Raw genomic sequence first — 19,880 nt, 5'->3', positions numbered from 1 at the left:
ATGTAAATTCCTTTGTCAAAGTTGTTACCATCAATTAATTTATTTATTGAATAGATGTAAATGCATATTTTATGACGATGAATAGGCTCTAAAAAAAAATTTATTCGATACTCATGTAATTATCTAATTTGGTTAATTTAGGTACGTAAAGTAAGAGCCAACTCTATGGGAAGGTTTCAGGTGCCTTATATTTCTCTTAACTATATTGTATTTTAAAAGTTTGGCATTTGTGAAACTGTTGCGTCTATTTAACTCAAGTTTACCTTTCAATTACAGAGAAATACAATCTTTTTTATTTCTTTTGATCATGGTGGGTATTAGTCCACTTCTGGTGATCATAAATACACTAATATTTTTTCAAAGGCCCATAAAAAGTTCGTTTTATGAATAAAATATGGAACATCAAATTAGTCATTTCAATCGTTATTTTCGGCTTACGGATGTTTAAAAAATGCGTAACTTTCAAGTAATTTAGATCTTATTCCATGGGGGAAAAATCATAAAAGTTACATTTATCAATTTGCGTAACCCTGAGGATTTGTTGCGGAGTTATAATTGTAAGTCCTTGTTGGACTTAGAGTAGAATTAGGGATTAAAATCGGAGTAATTCTTGCAAATGTCCCATTTTATATTGTTTTTTTCCTTTCTTTCTTGTCACAGCTGATTGTAACTGATATAATGAAACGTCATGAGCATTTTTCTTTCTCTCCTCCAAAACATTCATCAAATTGTTAGGGTTACCATGTTGATTTTTTTAACATGCCCATTCCACACCGGATTAACACCTTTGTAATATAAGTTATCACTAACTTGGTATTGACCAGTAACTATTAATTACTATTAAATATAGATTTGTCAAATAGCTAGGAAGATTGTCATTCCTCCAACCGATTTTTTTAAATTTCTTTCTCTTTTTGAAGTAAAGGTTGAGAGATGTTTGTTAATATTGTTAATTATTGTATAAGATAAAAATAATATAATATTTTTTACGAATTATCTATAAATTCATGATTTAGTAATATATCATTTCTCTGAAATTCCTGCGTACAATTCCATAAACGATAATTAATATAAGAAAGGATTTATGAAATGTTTTTACGAATAACAGGAGAAAACTAATTTTAGTTAACTTGATTTACAACTTTAAAATGAAGATTTTCATCCTTAAACTAATGAATCAATTTGCATTAAAATACATTGAGATAAAAAATATAGCGTTCACTTGTGTGAAGATATTTGTATGACAATGATGATTGCCCCCCTAGCAAGATTTGAAGAAATATCGAGGTATACTGTCTTAAAAAAGCATATTCTATTTCTAGTTGCTAGGTCTATGATTTGAGATAATAGAATAATAATTTGGAGTCGTTTTTGAAAGAACAGAAAAAAGGGAAATGGAACAATCTGTTAAAGCCCAGAGGTTAAAAAGTCTATATAAAAAATGTATGTATAATATGAGGACTTTGATAATAGCTAGTCAATAATTCATTAATTATAGTATTGGAAGAAAGAGGCGAGAGTTTCTGTATTGGAGGTTGCGATGTGCCAAAGAAGTGCATGTCCTTTATTTTGAATTTATTGATAAGATAGTTTATGAGGGTGGACTGTGGACTGAGTGCCCTGTTGTTCTCTTCAATAATTATGCGTGAGCGAGTTGAGTTCGCTCTCTTTTTTTGACTTCCCTACAAGAAGTAGATGAATTATGATTTATGAAGTGACTCGTCTGTTCTTCTCTGCTCTGCTCTGTAGTTCTGATTAGTATTCAATTCGAGTTGGATAAATTCCTGTCTGAATGCTGTCCTATGATCAGAAAGAAGAGGTAATTGATTATCTACTTTCTAGTACTTCCTTTTATTCCTTTCCTTGGGTTTGGTTCTGTTCTATTTAATGTACGACCGTAATTATGACGGACTACGGGTCTTTATCTTCAGTTAATGTAAGGCTTTTATTCATTCTTTGAATTTGTCATTTCTCAAACTAAGAGGAATGATGAATCAAGACGTTTCCATCCTGATAGGGATTATTTTCACCTATTATTTACAATTGTCATTTCTATGCTCTTTTCCTCTTATAGAACAATTCTATATTAAATGAAGGAAATGGCAGCAGTGGAACTAAGGGGGAAGAGGATGAGTCCAGACCACTTTTGTGTCCCCCTCCTTTGGAAAATCCCCCCGAAGCAGCGAGAGAAGACGAGGAAACCTATCAAGATATGGAAGAAGGAAGGCATCCTCATGCCGTTGTTATGACTGTTCGGCAGCAGGACGTTCATGCCTTATCGTAATAATATCCTTTCCAACTCAAGACAGTTACTTATTCTATTTTGCAGGAATTGTGATACGATGATTCATCTCTTAAAAGGCAATATAGGAACGGGGATACTCGCCATTCCTAATGCACTCCAGAATTCAGGTCTTATTTTCGGTGTGAGTGGCCTAGTTTGCATGTCTTCTGTCTGCATTTATTGCATGCATAAGCTTGTTCATTCTTCACATGAACTTTGTCGTCGTCTAGGACAACACTCCATGACCTATCCTGAGGTAGCTGGCAACGCTTTCAAAACTTCCAATTCATCCAAGTTACACATATTGAGCCCACTCGCTAAAAACATAGTTAAACTGTTTTTATGTATTGCTCAGTTAGGTTTTTGTTGTGTTTACCTCCTATTTATCGCTCAACATTTGGAAAAAGTAATCGCTCGAAAAAAAAAGAAGATAATTAATTAATTTTAAGTGGAAATCCCTCTTTTTTTTTTTTTTTTGTATAGTTGTTCAAACATCGATTAGGGGATATTAGAATCCTCTGGTACTTAGCCACTCTTCTCATACCAACATGTGCCTTGTGCTCAGTTAGAAATCTGAAGTATTTATCGCCGATATCAATGTTTGCAAATTTTCTTCAATTTGTTGGTCTTGCTCTCTCTTTTTTTTATCTACTTCAAGACTTACCTGACGATTGGGATGGAGATTACTATTTTTCCTCTTGGTATGGTTTTATTTAATAAATTGTACCTCATTTTATTTTATTCTAAACTGATATTGTTCATGTACTATAGGAAACAAATTCCTTTGTATTTTGGCACTGCTATCTATGCATTTGAAGGAATTGGTGTTGTTCTTCCTTTGGAGAATCAAATGAGAACTCCACAGGAGCTTCGTGGATGGAATGGTGTGTTGAATACGAGTATGACCATTGTTAGTTGTCTATATATTGCCGTTGGTTTCTTTGGCTATTTGCGGTATGGTAACCATTTGGATGGTAGCATCACTCTGAAATTCCCAGAAGGAGAATGGTAACGTTCATTTCTTTTTTATCTTTACATGAACATTAATTAATCAGATGTTTTTATTCATATAGGTTAGCTCAGATAATATTTTTTTCCATGTGTTTGGCAATATTCTTCTCTTACGCTCTCCAATTTTATGTGCCTCTCAAAACAATACTTCCATTTGTTCATAAATGCGTGCCTGAAGAACGCCATTTGTTAGCTGAGTACGTACTTCGATATACATTGGTATTATTCACCTGTAAGTTGATACTCAATAAAAAAATGTGTTTGAATGCTATGATTTTTCTTTTTAGTTTGTTGTGCGGCTGCAATTCCACAATTAGATCTACTTATATCTCTGGTGGGTGCTGTCAGTTCATCCACTCTAGCCCTTATGGCTCCAGCAATCATTGACACTATTACCTTTTGGCCTAATATGGGACCATATAAAATACGTTTCCTTGCAAATTTGTTAATTTTCTCTCTGGGTTTTATAGGTTTCATAACCGGTACATATGTTAGCATAGAACAGATAATCAATGGAAAATCACAAAGTCATCATTAATTCAGTGGAGACATATTTTTTAAAAGAAAATACAGTGCCTTTTCTTTCCGTTTTTAAATGCTTTCACTCTGGTTTTAGAATTACTCGTAATACTATCAAGTGAAAGAAAAAAGAAATGATCCAAAATATTATTCTATTATTTAAAAAAATATTTATATCTAATTCATTTTCTTTTCTTTTTTACAAGAAAAGAACATCTGGATTGAATTTACTAATATGGTTTGGGGTATGATACATAACCCAGTATTTTGATTAATTACTCTTGACCATTTAGTATATACATATATACTAAATATAGTTCGACTTAAGTGTATCAAAAATACTTATTTGTTAGAAAATGGAATGCTTTTTATATATATTTATTATCAACTTATTTTTTTTTTTCTATCACCCCATTAAAAACATAATCATTTTCTTAAATAAGGAAATTATATCAAATACTTATTATGTGATATGTTTGATTTTAAAGAAATCATCTTTAATTATTGCCAATTGTGATTTAAAAAATATATAAAGAATAGTAAATTATTTGTGAACATTTATATATCATATACAGGTTTTTTTTCATTTATTTTTTTAAATTTGTTATAGACGAGTTATATAATAATGACCAATATCTAATATTTTTTACATGATACAATATATTTATAGGTAAGGAGATACATGTATAAATATATAACTGATAATAAAGCACTTGAATTTATAATGAACTTGGAAAATTAGTTTACATTTTTTTAATAATGGGAGGATCTATGTAAAGTTAAAAAAAAAAGATTTAGTAACGGCTTCAGATAAAGAGGAGAGGAAGTTGTTTAAATGATAATATAACTGTGATAGATATGTCTAACTATGTGTTTCAACAAAGCTAATAATTATTTAAAGAGCTCCGTAGTCATTGTCTCTGCATCGATGTTGATTCCTTTCTCTGTCAAATGATAACATTTGAGGCCTGAAGTTAGCTTGAGATACGAGCTGGATTCTCAGCAAAAATTTACAATGAGACACGAATTTATTTTTTATAGATAAGAGCTGATCTAGAATTAGCGGCGTGATACAAGAGCCGCTTCAAGCGCTATTTTTTAAAGTTATTTCTTATAGGATAAAAAGCTTTGACTAATTACGAGCTCTGTCCAGGAACATATTAAACCCGTATGCCAAGATTGCTCTCTCTCTCTATATATATATCTATCAAGTTCGGCCAGTTCTTGTATGCATAGTCTAAAGCTTTAAAATGGAAGTAGTAAATGTGCAGTTATAAATTGTTTTTGGCATGGTGAATTTATTGACAATATATGATATTTATGCATATATTATTTTTTGTTAAATTATGAATCGGTTATATTGTCGTGTATATAAGGCACGTATAGCTTTAAAATAAAGTGTCAGAGTAAAAAATAATTTACAAAAATCATGCAACTTCTCTATTTAGTTAATAAAATAGCAAAAAAATCTACATTATTTTATATGCACTCAAATAAACCTTTCCAATTTGGACCTTGAATACATATTTGACAACTTTTTTTTATGTTTTCCTCTTTTAAAAGTAAGAATGTGTATTAAGAAAATCTAATTTCACTATCCAAGAAGTGAGAAGTTTGACAATAAATACACGTTCTATTTTTAGAATATTTGATAAATAAAATTATTCCAGTTAGATAGATGCCCATGGAATGAAATAATTGTTATCTAAAAATTATTGAAAATTATAATTATAGCTAATCTTCCAATTTTAAAAATAATAAAAATTAAACACGAAGATAATCTATTAATTGCTCAGATTCACTCATGTTATCTGGAGAATGATGGTCCTGTTTTTCTGAAAAGGAAATTGTTTTAAAGTTATGTTATTTAGAAATGTATATATATGTACGTCAATGTTAAACTAAACAGCAATATCTCATCTAATTAAGATTTTTAATCTTTTTTGATTAACAACCATCTTTTTTTGTTTAATTCATTAATCATTATTTAAATTAATCGGATTTTTTACACATCATTGTAAGCTACACATGCTAATTAAATAATTATTTTGTTGCTGTTTTGATTTAAATTCCAAAATTCACAGAAAAAAATATTTATTTATTTTTTAATTCACTAGTAAACAAATTTTTGCCCTTGGATTGAGCTAGGGTTTCCTGATTGTAATGTTTTTACATTGAAAAAAATAAAAATAACCTTTATAACCCAAAATAATTGATTTTGCGATCTACAGAAAGCAAAATTTCATATTCATCCTATGAATAAACCTTGATTGCTTAATGAATATATGTACGCAAATATTTTTCAAACAATAAATGTTAAATAACTTTTAAGATATTATTTTTTATTACGAAGTTGTATGTCTTCACTTAACAACAATTACAAATGTATAGCTACGCTTTTAATCAAATATGACATTAATACAGTAGGCTTAGTTAATATCTACTATTTTTATCATTGTGATCAAAAATAAGGAATTTAATAGGCTTTCAAAAAAAATGAAAATGTCTATTTTTCGTCATTTTTTTATACTTTTTTTTGCAAAAAATAACATTAAAGCAGGTAAGTGTAAAAAAATATTTATCAAAAAAGCGATGTAGGGTACAAAAGCAAAATTTTCGGATTATAAAGGTCCTTTTAATGTTTCTCTGGGTAAAAGCCATTAGGGGCACACCATCTCAATACAAGGGCAAAAAGTTGAAATTTTGTTGACTGGTATTATATTGCGTGCAAAATCGTGATATTTAGATAAAATATCAAACAATCAAATGCAAATTATTTATTTTCAGAGCTTTAGAAACGTAAACATATGATAAATCAAAGTAAGGATTAGTTTTCACTATTGACATAAATCTAGCTGAAAAAGCAATTTGGCCAAAGTCATACATTCCAAATGTATCCATCTAGTTTGGTACACGTTATCTCCTTAATAATAAGATATCAAATTAGCTGTACTACTACATATTATATTAATAGATCTTATTATTTAGTCAACAATATGAATAAGTATCTATTTCATTTTTTCTTCTCTAAAATTAAGAGGCAACAATGAAGAAAAAAACCTTAACTCCGATACGTCGTTCATTTGTTTGAGTCTTTCTAGATCTAATTCTTCTTTTTTAAACATGTATCAATTCAATTAATATATAGTTTTTAAAGCAACACCAATTTTCCAACAATGATCCTTTCAGAGCTATGATTCAATCTCTCGTTAAATCTTAGATAAAAAGGGATACCTATATCAATTATATAGACCTATTTGATTATATCATGATCTAATACATTTCTTATTCTATTCAAATGTCAATTATAGCTATCATCCAATTGCAATAGGTAAAAAATCATTTTGTTATTATAATTAGACCATGTATATGGGACAGAAGGGTTAAGCAAATTAATATGAAAGGAACACACACTGATGTCCATCTTCCTTCATCAAAAACTAACTATATAATTAAAGCCATTCTTTTATTAGTTTTAGTCTCAAGGATTTGTATGAAAAGATTCATTTTGTTATGTTATTTCTTTTAATTTATGGAGATATTTGATTAACTAAAGCTCTCGATATTTAGTTTGTTATTCCTTTACTTACCTGCTTTTAACAAAATAATAAATTGTTAAAAAAAATACATCTAAAACATTTTTTTATAGCAGACTCAATATAGCCATGGAGAAATGTTACTACACAGATAATGGCTATAAGTAAAAATTCATTTAAACCAGAATAAGACTAATAAGCGTCTCCATCATCCCCTTTCTCTAGCTTGATAGCAATATACTTTCTTCGAACTCGATGGGTTGTACACAGAGGAAAAATTCTGCTAAATTATAGAATAACCCTCTAGAAAAAGGGTTATGATATTTACCTCTAGAGTTTTTCAAATAATTATAACGCTTATAATTGAACATTTCATTAGTAGTGAGATTCATAGCGGCATAGAGAAGTGTAAAACCTGATAAAAGCCACCCCAGTCCACAAAATACGAGTGCTTCTATGAGTCCAATAATGTAAAGGAGTTTCCAACCTTCAATACTGATGCAGTAACAAGCGAAAAATATTGTAATTGAGCAATTTATAGCCACACTCAATGTGAATATCAAGAACCATCCCCTGAAATACAATTTAATCAAATAGAGGCACAATGGAAGCAAAAAAATATATACCTGTTGCGTAGTCCAACGCAGTTATAAATATATGGGCAATGGTGGTCAAATTGTGCGACACAGCGATCACAGATGCGACAATGTTTGGCTCTTAAAGGCCTAACAACTCGACAGGAATGGCACAGACGTAGTATATCAGGACCTCCACGGGGATTTTTCCATTCATCAAAGTAAGCTATTTGTTTGATGGCACGATGATATTCATCCGTGTTTTTAGAAAGAAATCCAGGGTCTTTTTGATTGGCTACTATAAGACTGAACCACATTATTACGTTGATGACAAGGAATGTATAATGAGTTTGAGGAAGAGCTTCCCAAGTAACGGGTATACACCTTAGAAAATACATTGGATAGGCCCATAGTAATACAGAACCTAAGAAAAATAAAATTGGACCCTTAGTTCGCCCCGACTGCCCAAAGACAAGTGTCCTGAAAAAATCATTAATGAAATTAAATTTTTCAAACAATAGCGTAACTGCATCACCAGATATCTAAAAATACTGGGAGAAAAGTGTTTCTTCGGCGTTTCTCACTTTCTAAAAATTTTATAATATCTTCATGTCCATGCTTAGCTGCTAAATCCAATGGTGTTTTACGATTACGGTCTCGTGGTTCCAAGTCAACAGAACTCTTAAAATAAATTAAAATATCTAAAAAACTGAATGAAGGGGAATTCCTATCATGGAAACTGAATGAGACTAACGTTGTTGTTTAAAAAATGATGATAAATATTTTACCTTAGCACAAAGTAATTTAACTGCCATAAGATTCCCAGATATGCATGCCAAATGTAAAGGAGAAGAACCAAAATTATCTGGCTTTTGGGGATCAAAACCAGAATAAATGAGCATTTGCATAAGAGCTGGGAAACCTTTATAAGCAGCCCAATGAAGAGCAGAATCCCCATTCATATCTGTTAAATGGGGTTGTGCTCCTCTGCCAAGCAAATAGGCTGCCATCATTGAGCGACCGAACATACATGCCATCATCAGTGGTGTTAGTCCCTTGTGATCTGTTGCATCAACGTGTACACCAGCCTTGTCGTAAATGAACTTTATCATTAAACCTGCTAATAATTAGATACTCCTCCATCTTTACTCACAGTGAGAAAAAGATCTACAATTGCTACATGTCCGTTTCGACTTGCCCAATGAATTGGTCGAGGCCCTTGTGAATTATCTGAATGTAAATCTAAGACGCCATATTTAGAAATCATATGTCTTGCAATAGCTATATGTCCATTGAGTGCCATCCAATGTGCTGGAGTATGACCATACTCATCCCTCTCCTTATATATTTCTGATCCATAACGGTTGACAAGATCCTCTGCTTGAGATAGAGACCTTGAAATGGATAATTTATAATCATAAAAAGTACCTATCATCTAGAAAGTACATTCATGCAATAAATATTTTAAAATAAAATAGTTATTATTAGTAATATATCAAAATGCAATAAGGAGAATGACAGTACTAATGAATCAAAATGGGTGGGTGAAAGTTGACTTCTTCCTCCTCTCAGCTTACTCTTTCCCATTAATTTAGAGCTATTCAAGTACAATATAATATCAAATAATATGTAATACATACATTACTCCATAAAATATAAAAAATATACAGTATGTTCAGGTAGAATAATGCTAATTTCTTAAAGTAATTGTGTGGTGCTTACATTAGTTAATGATAAGAAATTAAGGAGTAAGCAGTATTTTAATTACCCAGATCTCATAGCCTCGAACAGCATTTCTATTACTTCAGAAGACATTCTTCCTGAAAAATAGAGACTCTCATCCCACTCAAAAGCGTCTCTAGCACTTCCATAAGTCTTTATTTTATCCATTGCAACTACAGCCATACTTTATGTTTATGAGTATTTATCGAATATTAAAACATTTTCAGTCACTGTATAAAAGGATCAATATTTTCACAGTGTGTAGTCGTTGTTGTATATATTATAAAAGGGAGCTTTCGAGAGCGTAAGAAAAAAAAATAGGGTAACCCTTGGAATTTATGCTGAATAAAGAAAAAAAAAAGCCCGAAAGCATAAAGCGTTTCCCCCATAAAGCGTATCCAAAACTACTATAACTAAGTAATTTTGTTTTCACTTTTTAAGACTTTCTATGCATAGGAAGGTGAAATGAATGGGTGGTTATAATTTGTAGAGAAGATTATCCCAATTTCATCTGAATTCAGTAAAATTATCAGAAATATACCCATGCATTAACTTTTAAATCCCCATTGTTCAAAAATATTACTATTATTAATTATTATTATTAACTTTTCCTGGCTCAAAAAATGATTAGAGGCTTTTGTTGGCATTTGACAGGTATAAAGGAATAAATGCTTTCTAAAACTGATCAATCATCAGCTATGGATAATTTTACTGTCTTGGGTCGTATTGGAGCTGGAGCCCATGGAATTGTAATGAAGGCTCGACATAAAAAGTCTTGCAAGTTAGTTGCCTTAAAAAAACTCCTCATCAAAAGGCCCAACGAAGGTATTCCGAGCGCGACAGTTAGAGAAATCAAGATATTACAAACAGTTGAAAGTCCATATATCGTAAAACTCTATTATGTTTTCCCTCAAGGCCTAGGATTAGTTCTTGTTTTCGAGTTTTTGGGCTTGAATCTATCTCAAATAATTAATAACTCAAAAATTGATTTAAATGAATCAAGTATAAAGACCTATATGGTTATGCTCCTGAAAGGTCTTATTTATTTACACTCGCATTCACTGATGCACAGGGACCTTAAACCAGATAATCTTTTAATATCTTGTGATGGGAGGTTAAAAATTGCTGATCTGGGTCTCAGTCGCATATTTTCAGCAGAAGGAGAAAGGCCGTATTCGCATGAAGTTGCTACTAGATGGTACAGAGCACCAGAACTTTTATATGGATCTAGAAGTTATACACAAAGTATGGATCTGTGGTCTACAGGCTGTATATTCGGTGAAATGCTTAATCGTTCCCCAATTTTCCGTGGGGAAAATGATATTGACCAACTCGGTATTGTAATTAAGGTCTTGGGAACTTTCAATGAAGAAACTTGGCCAGGAGCTAAGGGTAAGAATAGTGCTTGTATTCGATCTATAATTAAATAGTTATCTATCGTAAATAATCATTATTCATGTTTTATTTTAGAACTCCCAGATTACTCTAAGATCACATTTCCATCAATGCAGCCAATTCCTCTGGAAGAAATAGTTCCAGACGCTTCAAAAGAAGCTCAAAGTTTACTAAAGGCATTTTTAGTATATGATGGTAAGATCCGAGTTGAAGCTGATACCGCACTACGCCATAGATTTTTCAACTCCCACCCAATAGCAACACCTTTGAAATATATGCCTAAATCTGAGGAACTATTTGGCAAAACTAGCCCAGACACAAGTCAAAGTTTTGAAAACAACATACAAGAAGAATTTGACAAACTAAAAGACTTGCCCTCTTCATTAGTAATACCTAAATAAACCCATGTATGTATGTGCAATTAGTTAAAAATTTATTTATCTATTATATTTTTGAGATTAAAAAATCTATGTTATATATAAAAGAAACGTATATAAGACAAGAACAGCCTTCTTGCACCACAGGACAATTACAAATACACTGTCTTCAAATGATTATGATTAAAAATTCCAATGAATAGCTTATACTCAATACTACTTAACAATCAATCTTTAGATGTTTCCACATCACGATTCTGGATTATTTTTATATCTTCTGACTGAGAACATTTTTGCTGCTGATCCCCATTAGAAGCATCAGAATTAACACTATTTGTAGGTTTCGGATTTGCAACGATAGGCCTAATTGAACCATCTTGATTGACATGTCCAACGATATGAGATTCTCTGTTGTTTACAGCCGTGGAAGATGATTTTAAAGCATTGTCTACTTTAGATGGGACAGAATGGACTCTTTTTACATGGACAGCTAAATTGTCTTTTCGGCGGCACTTATAGGAACAAAATTTACAGTGAAAAGGCTTTTCTCCAGAATGGCCCAATATATGCTCAAGCAAACGTTTTTTATCCGCGTAAGATGCACCACATAGCTTGCACGAATGGGGTTTAGTTTGAAGATGACCTCGTTTATGTCTAGCCATGGATGATAAAGTATGAGTGCTAAAACCACAAATACCACACATAAAAGGCCTTTCTTTAGTGTGTATATAACGAATGTGCTTTTCAAGCGCAGCTCTTTCAACCGTCGCATAAGTACATGATGCACATTTATGTTTCATTTCCTCTTTTGCAGTATGTTTTCGCAAGAGATGGGATTTCAATAGGTGCTCTATATAGAATGAATAGGGAAAAAAATTAAGGGATAATTGGATATGGGCTATGTTAATTTTTTTTACAAACCAGCAACACATTCAAAGGAGCACAGCTTGCATTTAAAATCCGAGGATAAATCTTTTCCATCTATACCTTTTTTGTGCTTTGATGCCATATGCTTTATCAAATTTATTCTTTGAGGAGTTTTAAAGTCGCAAACTGAGCACTAAAAAAAAAAAAAAGAATATATAAAATAGAAGTATTATACAAGCAAGGTAATTCTCACCACATAAGTGTCATTAAAGTGTTTTTTTAAATGAAGCTGGAGTCCAACTTTACTACGAAACTCTTTAAGACATTTCATGCATTTCAATTTGGTTTTTTTGAGGGGTTCAGAGATACTTGCATGCTCCGCCATATGCCCAACATAAGTAGATTTAATGGAGGTTTCATAAGAGCATTCTTCACATCGGAATAGCTCCCCCATTCCATGTTCCTTGTAAACATGGATGTCAACGGCTTCTTTTCCACAGAGTCCTGTGATCTTACAAACAGGACAGGGCAAAAATGATTCATTCTGATGAACAAGTTTCAAGTGTTTCTGTAGTTGAGTAGAATTTGAGAAGGGCAAGGCACAGTTCAGACATTCCATTATTTTATTACTAGATGGATCCTTAAGAGCTTCATTAATCAAGTCTACTTCGAGGTCACCATCATCTAGATTAACAACGGGATAATTATTGACAGCTGGATCTTCTTCTTGAAAGACATTATCTCCACCGTCTGAGGGGGCTGAAGGCAAAGTTAAGTCCTTTCTCACTTCCAAATCCCCCTTGCGATTTCCATCTATATTCTTTTGACTAGGAGGTTTACTGAGATTTGTTTTCTTCTTTCGAAGTGATAAAGGCTCCCCAGTAGGAATGGAGGTCCTGCCTGATGTTAGCAAAGAAGAACAATTATTATTTACACTACTATTACTGTGAACACCAGTGGTATTTGATTTAGGATTCCACATCACAACAGGTTCCTCGGAATTAGGGCGTTGATCTGTCCATGATGAAGTTGAAGCCTCTTTGGTTGGCATGAGACTCAATGAAGGTTCGGCTGGAGTAGTCCAGGCTCCTTCAGTTTGTTTACAATCATTTCTATCTGTATGTAAATCCCATTCCGTATCAGGAGCGGACCATGTAGGATTGGGGTCCGACCATTCCGTAGGTTGAGGGGTAGAAACGGAAATGGAAGAAGAGGGATCCCCAGTATTTTGCTGAGAAGAAGGAGTATGGGTTTTAGGTTGATCCGATTCCGCTTTATTGTCACTTTGGGACATGCAATTATCTGAGAGAACACGGAGCTTACTGTGAGATGTCTCTTCGGATGAGAAATTCCCTCTGGCAAGAAGTGACAACGCATCATCTAAAACGGGGTCAACGGAGGAGTAAGAGGGATGCGTCTCTGCCAGGGCCTCCACATAATTGGAGGGATCCAAGGACCCTGAGAAAGCAGGATTGCAAGATACAGGATTCGTATGAAGTTGGAGTTCCTTTGCGTGTGGAGCTGCATTGGGAAGGAATTCAACGAGTCCATAGATTCCCAAAGTATGAGCAGCAACGCAGACATCCGACAAACACTCTCCTGGGATCAACACCTCTCCTCGGTAAATGAACTCCACAATGTATCCCACAGCCTCTCTCTTGAGTTCCAGTCCAAAGTCTTCCAGGCGCAGAATCACGGGCACCAACACATTCGCCTTCGTTAACTGGTCTTTAAAAAACTTGGAAGTGGCCGCCAGCACCACTTTATGCACGCGCAGACGTTGCTCCTCCACCACGATGTCCAGATCCACGAGTCCAGTGCTCAGCCGAAGCTGTTGCAGTCGCTCGCAGACATGCCGACCATGGTCCTTAATACATATGCACATAGGCCCGATGTTTCCGCCAGAGTCCTCCATCGGGCATTGCGGATTACCGATTCACTGATTTCACAACTAAGACTCTACGCTCAACAGAAACTCACAAAACCTCCAGGAAATTACACATTTTCTACTTTTCTACCCAGGCAGATTCCTTTTAAATTTATCATTCTTCATTATTTCATAGTTGATATGGGAAGCAAAGAAGTCTTTTACTCACCTATTCCACAATTTCTCCCTCTCTTTCTCCATCTAGCTGCTAGAAGCTCAAGCAGTTCCAAAACAAAATTTCACATTGCTTCTCCTCCTTTTTATTCCTCTTCTTCTCTTCCTCCTCTGAAATCACTCCTCTATTCATCAGATCAATGTGAAAAACACGCCTGAGATAGTGGCATACATAATATGGTAGTTGGTAATAATGAGAGACAACATATCCACTGATGAGTGATGACATTTAAACTAGGGAATAATGGAAACCTCTTTTTTGTGCTTGACGGGAGTGCAAAATCATTTTACCATTTTAACAAATTAAATGTTGTACATTGAAACTTTATTAACTCATACCCATTTCAAAAAAATAATTAAATTTCTCTTTATAGAAAGTTTAAAAATTAAGCATTTATCATTTCAATCACATAGAATTTAACTCCATTTTTATAATGTAACACATATATTGTGTGTCTACAATATACACTATGTATCCAAGCCAATTTCAGGTAATGAGCGTCAGCAAATCCATTTCATATCGAACTAACAGGGTGTTAAAAATCGTTATGTTGTAATAGCTACCTACTCAACACTTTTTTAATCAAAATTCTTCAATATCTAAGCTAATTTTTTTGTTTTTGAAGTGAACAGTCAATGTCATGCAAATAAATAAAAAAAGGAAAAGAGTTTCAAAAATTCTTCAACTTCTGATTTAAAAAAAAATCAAGATTGATTGAATTTTTCATTAATTTCATTTTATCTTATTTATTAAAGAGTATATTTAGAATAAGTTCGATGTCAACAGGAATTGAAATAATAGTTGTTTAATGTTTAAACTTTGTTTAAAAATAAATTAAATTAATTGTGTAAGATATGAAGTGTTAAAGTTTCAAATTCTTGCATTTACTTTATTCATATGATTTTTTTTTTTGCACTACAGTCAAAATAAGCTAACGTCAAAAAAGATATGGTTCGATTTTCATTTCAGTGTTTCCTCTTTAAACCTTTGAAATAGTAGATATTAACTAAGTCTATTGTATTAATGTCATATTTTATTAAAAAAGCATTTGTATATTTGGAATGAATAATTAAAAAACGCAAATATTATAATTTATACCTGTTGCCAACTGAAATACTTATCCCGAAATTCCCGCTGGCCTACAATCCCTCTTTTTTGACATATTATTAAGATTCAAGAATCAAGATCTCACTAGCACACAAACACACACTGTACACACTCTCTTTCTTCTTCTTTTCTTCTTTCTTTTCAAGTCCTGCCGGCCAGCCTCTTATTTTTGACTCTCATTCACTTGACTTGACTTGACTTCACTTCGCCGTAGAAGAAATAAGTAAAAACCCTAAAAAAATTAGAAGTTGATAGGCGATTGTAGCGCAACTTTCTGACTCCCTTGAGAAGGTGATCCAAATCCAATCCCATCAGATATGAGCTCTTCTGCACTGGCTACTTCCACTTCATAGGAAGGAAGTCCCTCTTCAATTTTTCCTAATGAGAAGGTCTAGAATTAAGAACTGTGGAGACAACGATCGATACGAACAGGTTTTTCTTGAGTCCTTTTAAGTGTATTGGGCATTAAATTGAGGATTTTACTCTCTTCTCTTATTTGTTGTAGTGTGATTCTCCTTCAGACGACCCAGACTATTTGGAGACGATGCCTGAACCCCCAGAGGGTGTCTCAAGTAGTGGAACGCAGGTTTCGGCCTTGACTTCTTCACTAAAAGATATGATGAAGTTGGATCCCAAGGGAGGAGTTCCTAAAGGAGGACAACGTGTCATGGTGGAGGTTGCACCGGGTAAAACGAAACCCACAGGGGGATCCTCTGGCAAAAAAACGATTCGTCCTAGCATGACCTCCAATTTAGATCTGAACAGGGAACTGAGTAAATGTAAGGAGGAAGAGCGCACCCGTTTAGACCTTTCCAAATGGAATGTCACTCTTTTACCTCCATCTCTTAAGGAATTGACGCAACTCACTGAGCTATATTTGTATTCCAATCGACTTGCGACATTACCTCCTGAAATTGGATATCTGACTGGGTATAATCATCATTCTCTAAATGATCCAATTTTCACTTAAAACTAGTATACATTATATTACTTCCAATTAGACACTTTATGTGTTTATATCTCACTCCTGGTATAAATTGTCTATTCTTTTTTCAGCTTAACAATGTTGTCACTCTCAGAAAATGTTATTACATCATTACCAGACTCACTTGCCAATCTTCAAAATTTGCAAGTTCTAGATATTAGGCATAATCGATTAACGGAAATTCCAAGCGTTGTTTATAAACTCACAAGTCTCACCACACTTTACTTGCGTTTTAATCGTATTAGGGAGGTTGGAACAGATATTGGACGGCTGACAAAGTTGACAAATCTTAGTATACGGGAAAATAATATTAGGTATTTTCATAATATATTAACACTAACATTATGTTCAATTTACATTAAATTTAACCATTAGCTCTCTTCCACCGACCATTGGAAAATTAAGTCGTTTGGCTACTTTTGATATGTCGTATAATCAGTTAGAACATCTCCCGGCCGAGATCGGAAATTTTAAAATGCTTATATCTTTACACCTCCAACACAATAAATTGGTGGATCTCCCCGAATCGATTGGACAGCTAACAAATCTTAACCGATTAGGTCTTCGCTATAATCGATTAGTGTCTAGTTCTATACCCCGATCCCTTGCAAATTGCATTCAGTTAGAAGAATTTAATATTGAGGGTTGTTCCGTGTCTTCACTGCCCGAAGGGTTACTGAGTTCTCTGGAGCAATTGACGCACATCACATTATCTAGAAATCAGTTTACATCTTTTCCAGCTGGAGGGCCAGCACAATTCATTAACACTCAGACGCTTAATATGGAGCATAATCTCTGTGACAGAATCCCTTATGGTATCTTCTCAAGAGCTAACCATATGACAAAGCTCAATATGAAAGAAAATCAATTAACTTCTTTACCTATCGGTAAGAAAAATATAATCACTTAGTAGACCTTAGTATATCTGTTTTATCACTTTTGCTTAGATATAGGAACGTGGACTACTATGGTTGAGCTCAATCTGGGGACAAATCAAATTAGTAAATTACCTGATGACATAGCTAGTCTGGTTTCGTTAGAGGTAGCTACTTTTTCATTAATAATCTTTGATCTCCCATCATTATTGTTTTGTAAATTTTTAGGTATTAATTTTGTCAAATAATAGTTTGCGCAAATTACCTTCAAGTATTGGTCAGTTGCAAAAACTTCGTCTCTTAGAGTTGGAAGAAAATAAGCTTGAATCTGTACCAAATGAAATTGGTCGCTTACGAGAGCTCCAAAAGCTGTTATTGCAGTCCAATAACTTGACTCAGCTTCCCAGGGCTATAGGGTAGGTAGATAATATATTTTTATTTTTCAATCCTCTTCATTAATGTCTTCTTTTTTTCTTCAGTCAATTGTCGCAGTTATCGTACTTGTCTGTAGGTGAAAATCATTTAACATTTTTACCTGAAGAGATTGGGAGTTTGGAGAATTTGGAGTGCTTGTATATTAACGATAATACCCATTTACAAGCTCTACCATTTGAATTAGCACTTTGTTCCAAACTTGAAATAATGTCAATTGATGGGTGCCCACTCACACAAATTCCTTCTGAAATTGTCCAAGGAGGACCATCTCTCGTCATTCAGGTATTATTTAATACTTTATTTTTATCAGTATAAATTCATTATTACTTTTTACATATTTTTTATTTTAGTTTTTGAAAATGCAAGGACCCTACAGGACGATGTAAAATAATTTTACAAAAAAAAAACAAAAAAAACAAAAAAAAACGCGATACTTCTTGGCAAAATTTAATCAAATCATGATTTACATTCCTAGTAAACATTAAAAAAAAAAGGGACGGAAAATATCCTAGTCATATCATACGTCATTATTATAATTAATCATTCGTTTTGTTTCTCTTAATGATGAACGAAGTATCTCCGGTTTGTTTTCTTACTGCATAAATATAAATCTGGATGCTGGTCATTTTTATCTGTAAAAGTTTGGAGTCCTGATATTTATAACTCTATAATGATACTTTACAAATTAATTTCCTACGTCATAATTTAAATTTTCCCCTATAAAAAAAACTTGCTTAAAAAATTAACGTTAATATAATTTTATTGTGAATAACATGCATTTTTAAAACACAAAAACATAATTTTCAGTGTTAAAAGCAGTAATTATTTGATGTATTTTACATACATGTATCTGCATGGAGAGTGTATGGATTTATACACTATCTAGTTTAATATTTTTTTTTTTCTATTCAAATTGTCTAATTTTTACAATTATCTTCTGGAAAAAAAACCAAAAGGCTTATGCATATATAATTAGTGTTATCTCTGAAATAAAAAAATTGGGTTATTATTTTTTTATCAACTCATTGTTTAAGCGTTAACAAACTATTCACTACTTAATAATTCGTCATTTTTTTATATTGAACACGTCTGTAGAATTATAGACAAAAAATCTTTTAATATAATAATAAAATTTATTAACGAGAAGAACACTACTGTATTTGTATTAATCTTTGCGTGATTAAAAAAAACAACAACTAAATACATATAATAAATAATAATACGTATTTTGTAAGAATTAGTGTTGAGACCGATTTTTCACCGGGTCGGGTTTAAGCAATTATTTACGGATTGTAGGCCGAATTTTTCTCTGAGATGGGTCCAGATCAAATTTCTTTAAGGTATCTAGCTAGTTCGGTCTATTAAACATCATAAGAGTCTAAGACGAACAGGTCTAGGATTTTCAGACCGAAATCCCAAGTAAGAATATCATATTGGAAAATTGCAGCAACTTCAACTATCTTACACCTCTGTTTTCGTCTTTGAATTCATAGATTACAAGGATCTTGTAATTCCCAAGTGTAGGCCTTTCATTGTAGAGCCAATAACAATTAGATTTGTGTTTCACTAACGTGGTGTTTTTAGCCAAGTTTCCTGTTCGGTAGTTGGGATTATATATTTTTAAAGAATATGTATAATATTGCACAATAATGCCAGTTGATTGGTTAAGCAAAGGTAAGTATGTATTATGGAATGACATAAAAAGCACTTGGATTATTATTTAGGGAGTGTAAGATAAAAAGTGAGTCGAGGTCACTCTTCTTAGATTGCGACATTAAATTAGATTTCATTCTAATGAGACATTATTACTCAATTGGTATGAACACATGGTGGTATTTGTAGTCAACTTTATAGTAGCTTATGCAATACAGGTTTAATGTCCTTTGAGAAAATATCTTAATTTAGGTAGTACTTGACTTTAGTGAGTAACAAAAATAATATTAATCAATAAAAAACAAATGTATTATTTTCTTTACATAGTTAGTGTACATAATTACTAGAAATTATGTCAAAATAACACAAAAAAAAAACAAAAAAAACTATCAATTATGCCGATTCATTAATAGCACATTGTATATATATTGTTCCAT

At 32.7% G+C, this 19,880-nt stretch overlaps 5 protein-coding genes across 9 annotated transcripts; 3 read left to right on the top strand and 2 right to left on the bottom strand.

Annotated features, from left to right (window-relative positions):
- Nucleotides 1–1,645: 1,645 nt before the first annotated feature.
- Nucleotides 1,646–4,543, top strand: LOC121117933 (proton-coupled amino acid transporter 1). Of its 2 annotated transcripts, none has more exons than XM_040712464.2 (7): nt 1,646–1,819; nt 2,075–2,280; nt 2,330–2,690; nt 2,768–2,985; nt 3,056–3,292; nt 3,358–3,527; nt 3,583–4,543. In XM_040712464.2, exons 1-7 carry the CDS (start codon nt 1,793–1,795, stop codon nt 3,831–3,833), a joined length of 1,470 nt encoding a protein of 489 aa, XP_040568398.1. In that variant the 5' UTR covers nt 1,646–1,792; the 3' UTR covers nt 3,834–4,543. The 2 variants fall into 2 exon arrangements, with proteins under 2 accessions (XP_040568398.1, XP_040568397.1); XM_040712463.2 differs by having other exon boundaries at nt 1,676–1,936.
- Nucleotides 4,380–10,237, bottom strand: Patsas (palmitoyltransferase Patsas). Of its 2 annotated transcripts, XM_040712460.2 has the most exons (7): nt 9,694–10,237; nt 9,079–9,319; nt 8,714–9,013; nt 8,461–8,606; nt 7,977–8,405; nt 7,679–7,923; nt 4,380–5,649 (listed from the first exon to the last, which is right to left on the bottom strand). In XM_040712460.2, exons 1-7 carry the CDS (start codon nt 9,828–9,830, stop codon nt 5,579–5,581), a joined length of 1,569 nt encoding a protein of 522 aa, XP_040568394.1. In that variant the 5' UTR covers nt 9,831–10,237; the 3' UTR covers nt 4,380–5,578. The 2 variants fall into 2 exon arrangements, with proteins under 2 accessions (XP_040568394.1, XP_071744543.1); XM_071888442.1 differs by lacking the exon at nt 4,380–5,649 and having other exon boundaries at nt 7,427–7,923; nt 9,694–9,953.
- LOC121117934 (cyclin-dependent kinase 20) lies at nt 8,010–11,615 on the top strand. The gene is made up of 3 exons (XM_040712465.2): nt 8,010–8,146; nt 10,302–11,039; nt 11,118–11,615. Exons 2-3 carry the CDS (start codon nt 10,316–10,318, stop codon nt 11,441–11,443), a joined length of 1,050 nt encoding a protein of 349 aa, XP_040568399.1. The 5' UTR covers nt 8,010–8,146; nt 10,302–10,315; the 3' UTR covers nt 11,444–11,615.
- Nucleotides 11,455–15,593, bottom strand: LOC121117930 (uncharacterized). Of its 3 annotated transcripts, XM_040712457.2 has the most exons (6): nt 15,487–15,593; nt 15,325–15,373; nt 14,383–14,621; nt 12,540–14,316; nt 12,341–12,479; nt 11,455–12,269 (listed from the first exon to the last, which is right to left on the bottom strand). In XM_040712457.2, exons 4-6 carry the CDS (start codon nt 14,199–14,201, stop codon nt 11,647–11,649), a joined length of 2,424 nt encoding a protein of 807 aa, XP_040568391.1. In that variant the 5' UTR covers nt 14,202–14,316; nt 14,383–14,621; nt 15,325–15,373; nt 15,487–15,593; the 3' UTR covers nt 11,455–11,646. The 3 variants fall into 3 exon arrangements, with proteins under 3 accessions (XP_040568391.1, XP_040568392.1, XP_071744542.1); XM_040712458.2 differs by lacking the exons at nt 15,325–15,373; nt 15,487–15,593 and having other exon boundaries at nt 12,540–14,333; nt 14,383–14,507; XM_071888441.1 differs by lacking the exons at nt 15,325–15,373; nt 15,487–15,593 and having other exon boundaries at nt 12,540–14,511.
- Nucleotides 15,583–18,799, top strand: LOC121117931 (uncharacterized). The gene is made up of 8 exons (XM_040712459.2): nt 15,583–15,927; nt 16,001–16,425; nt 16,552–16,794; nt 16,856–17,367; nt 17,428–17,522; nt 17,584–17,771; nt 17,835–18,072; nt 18,141–18,799. The coding sequence occupies exons 1-8, from the start codon at nt 15,877–15,879 to the stop codon at nt 18,174–18,176; spliced, it is 1,788 nt and encodes a 595-aa protein (XP_040568393.1). The 5' UTR covers nt 15,583–15,876; the 3' UTR covers nt 18,177–18,799.
- Nucleotides 18,800–19,880: the final 1,081 nt, after the last annotated feature.

Source organism: Lepeophtheirus salmonis, chromosome 5 (genome assembly GCF_016086655.4).
Source record: "Lepeophtheirus salmonis chromosome 5, UVic_Lsal_1.4, whole genome shotgun sequence".
Lineage (NCBI taxonomy): Eukaryota > Metazoa > Arthropoda > Copepoda > Siphonostomatoida > Caligidae > Lepeophtheirus > Lepeophtheirus salmonis.
This window is presented reverse-complemented; position numbering and strand designations above follow the sequence as displayed.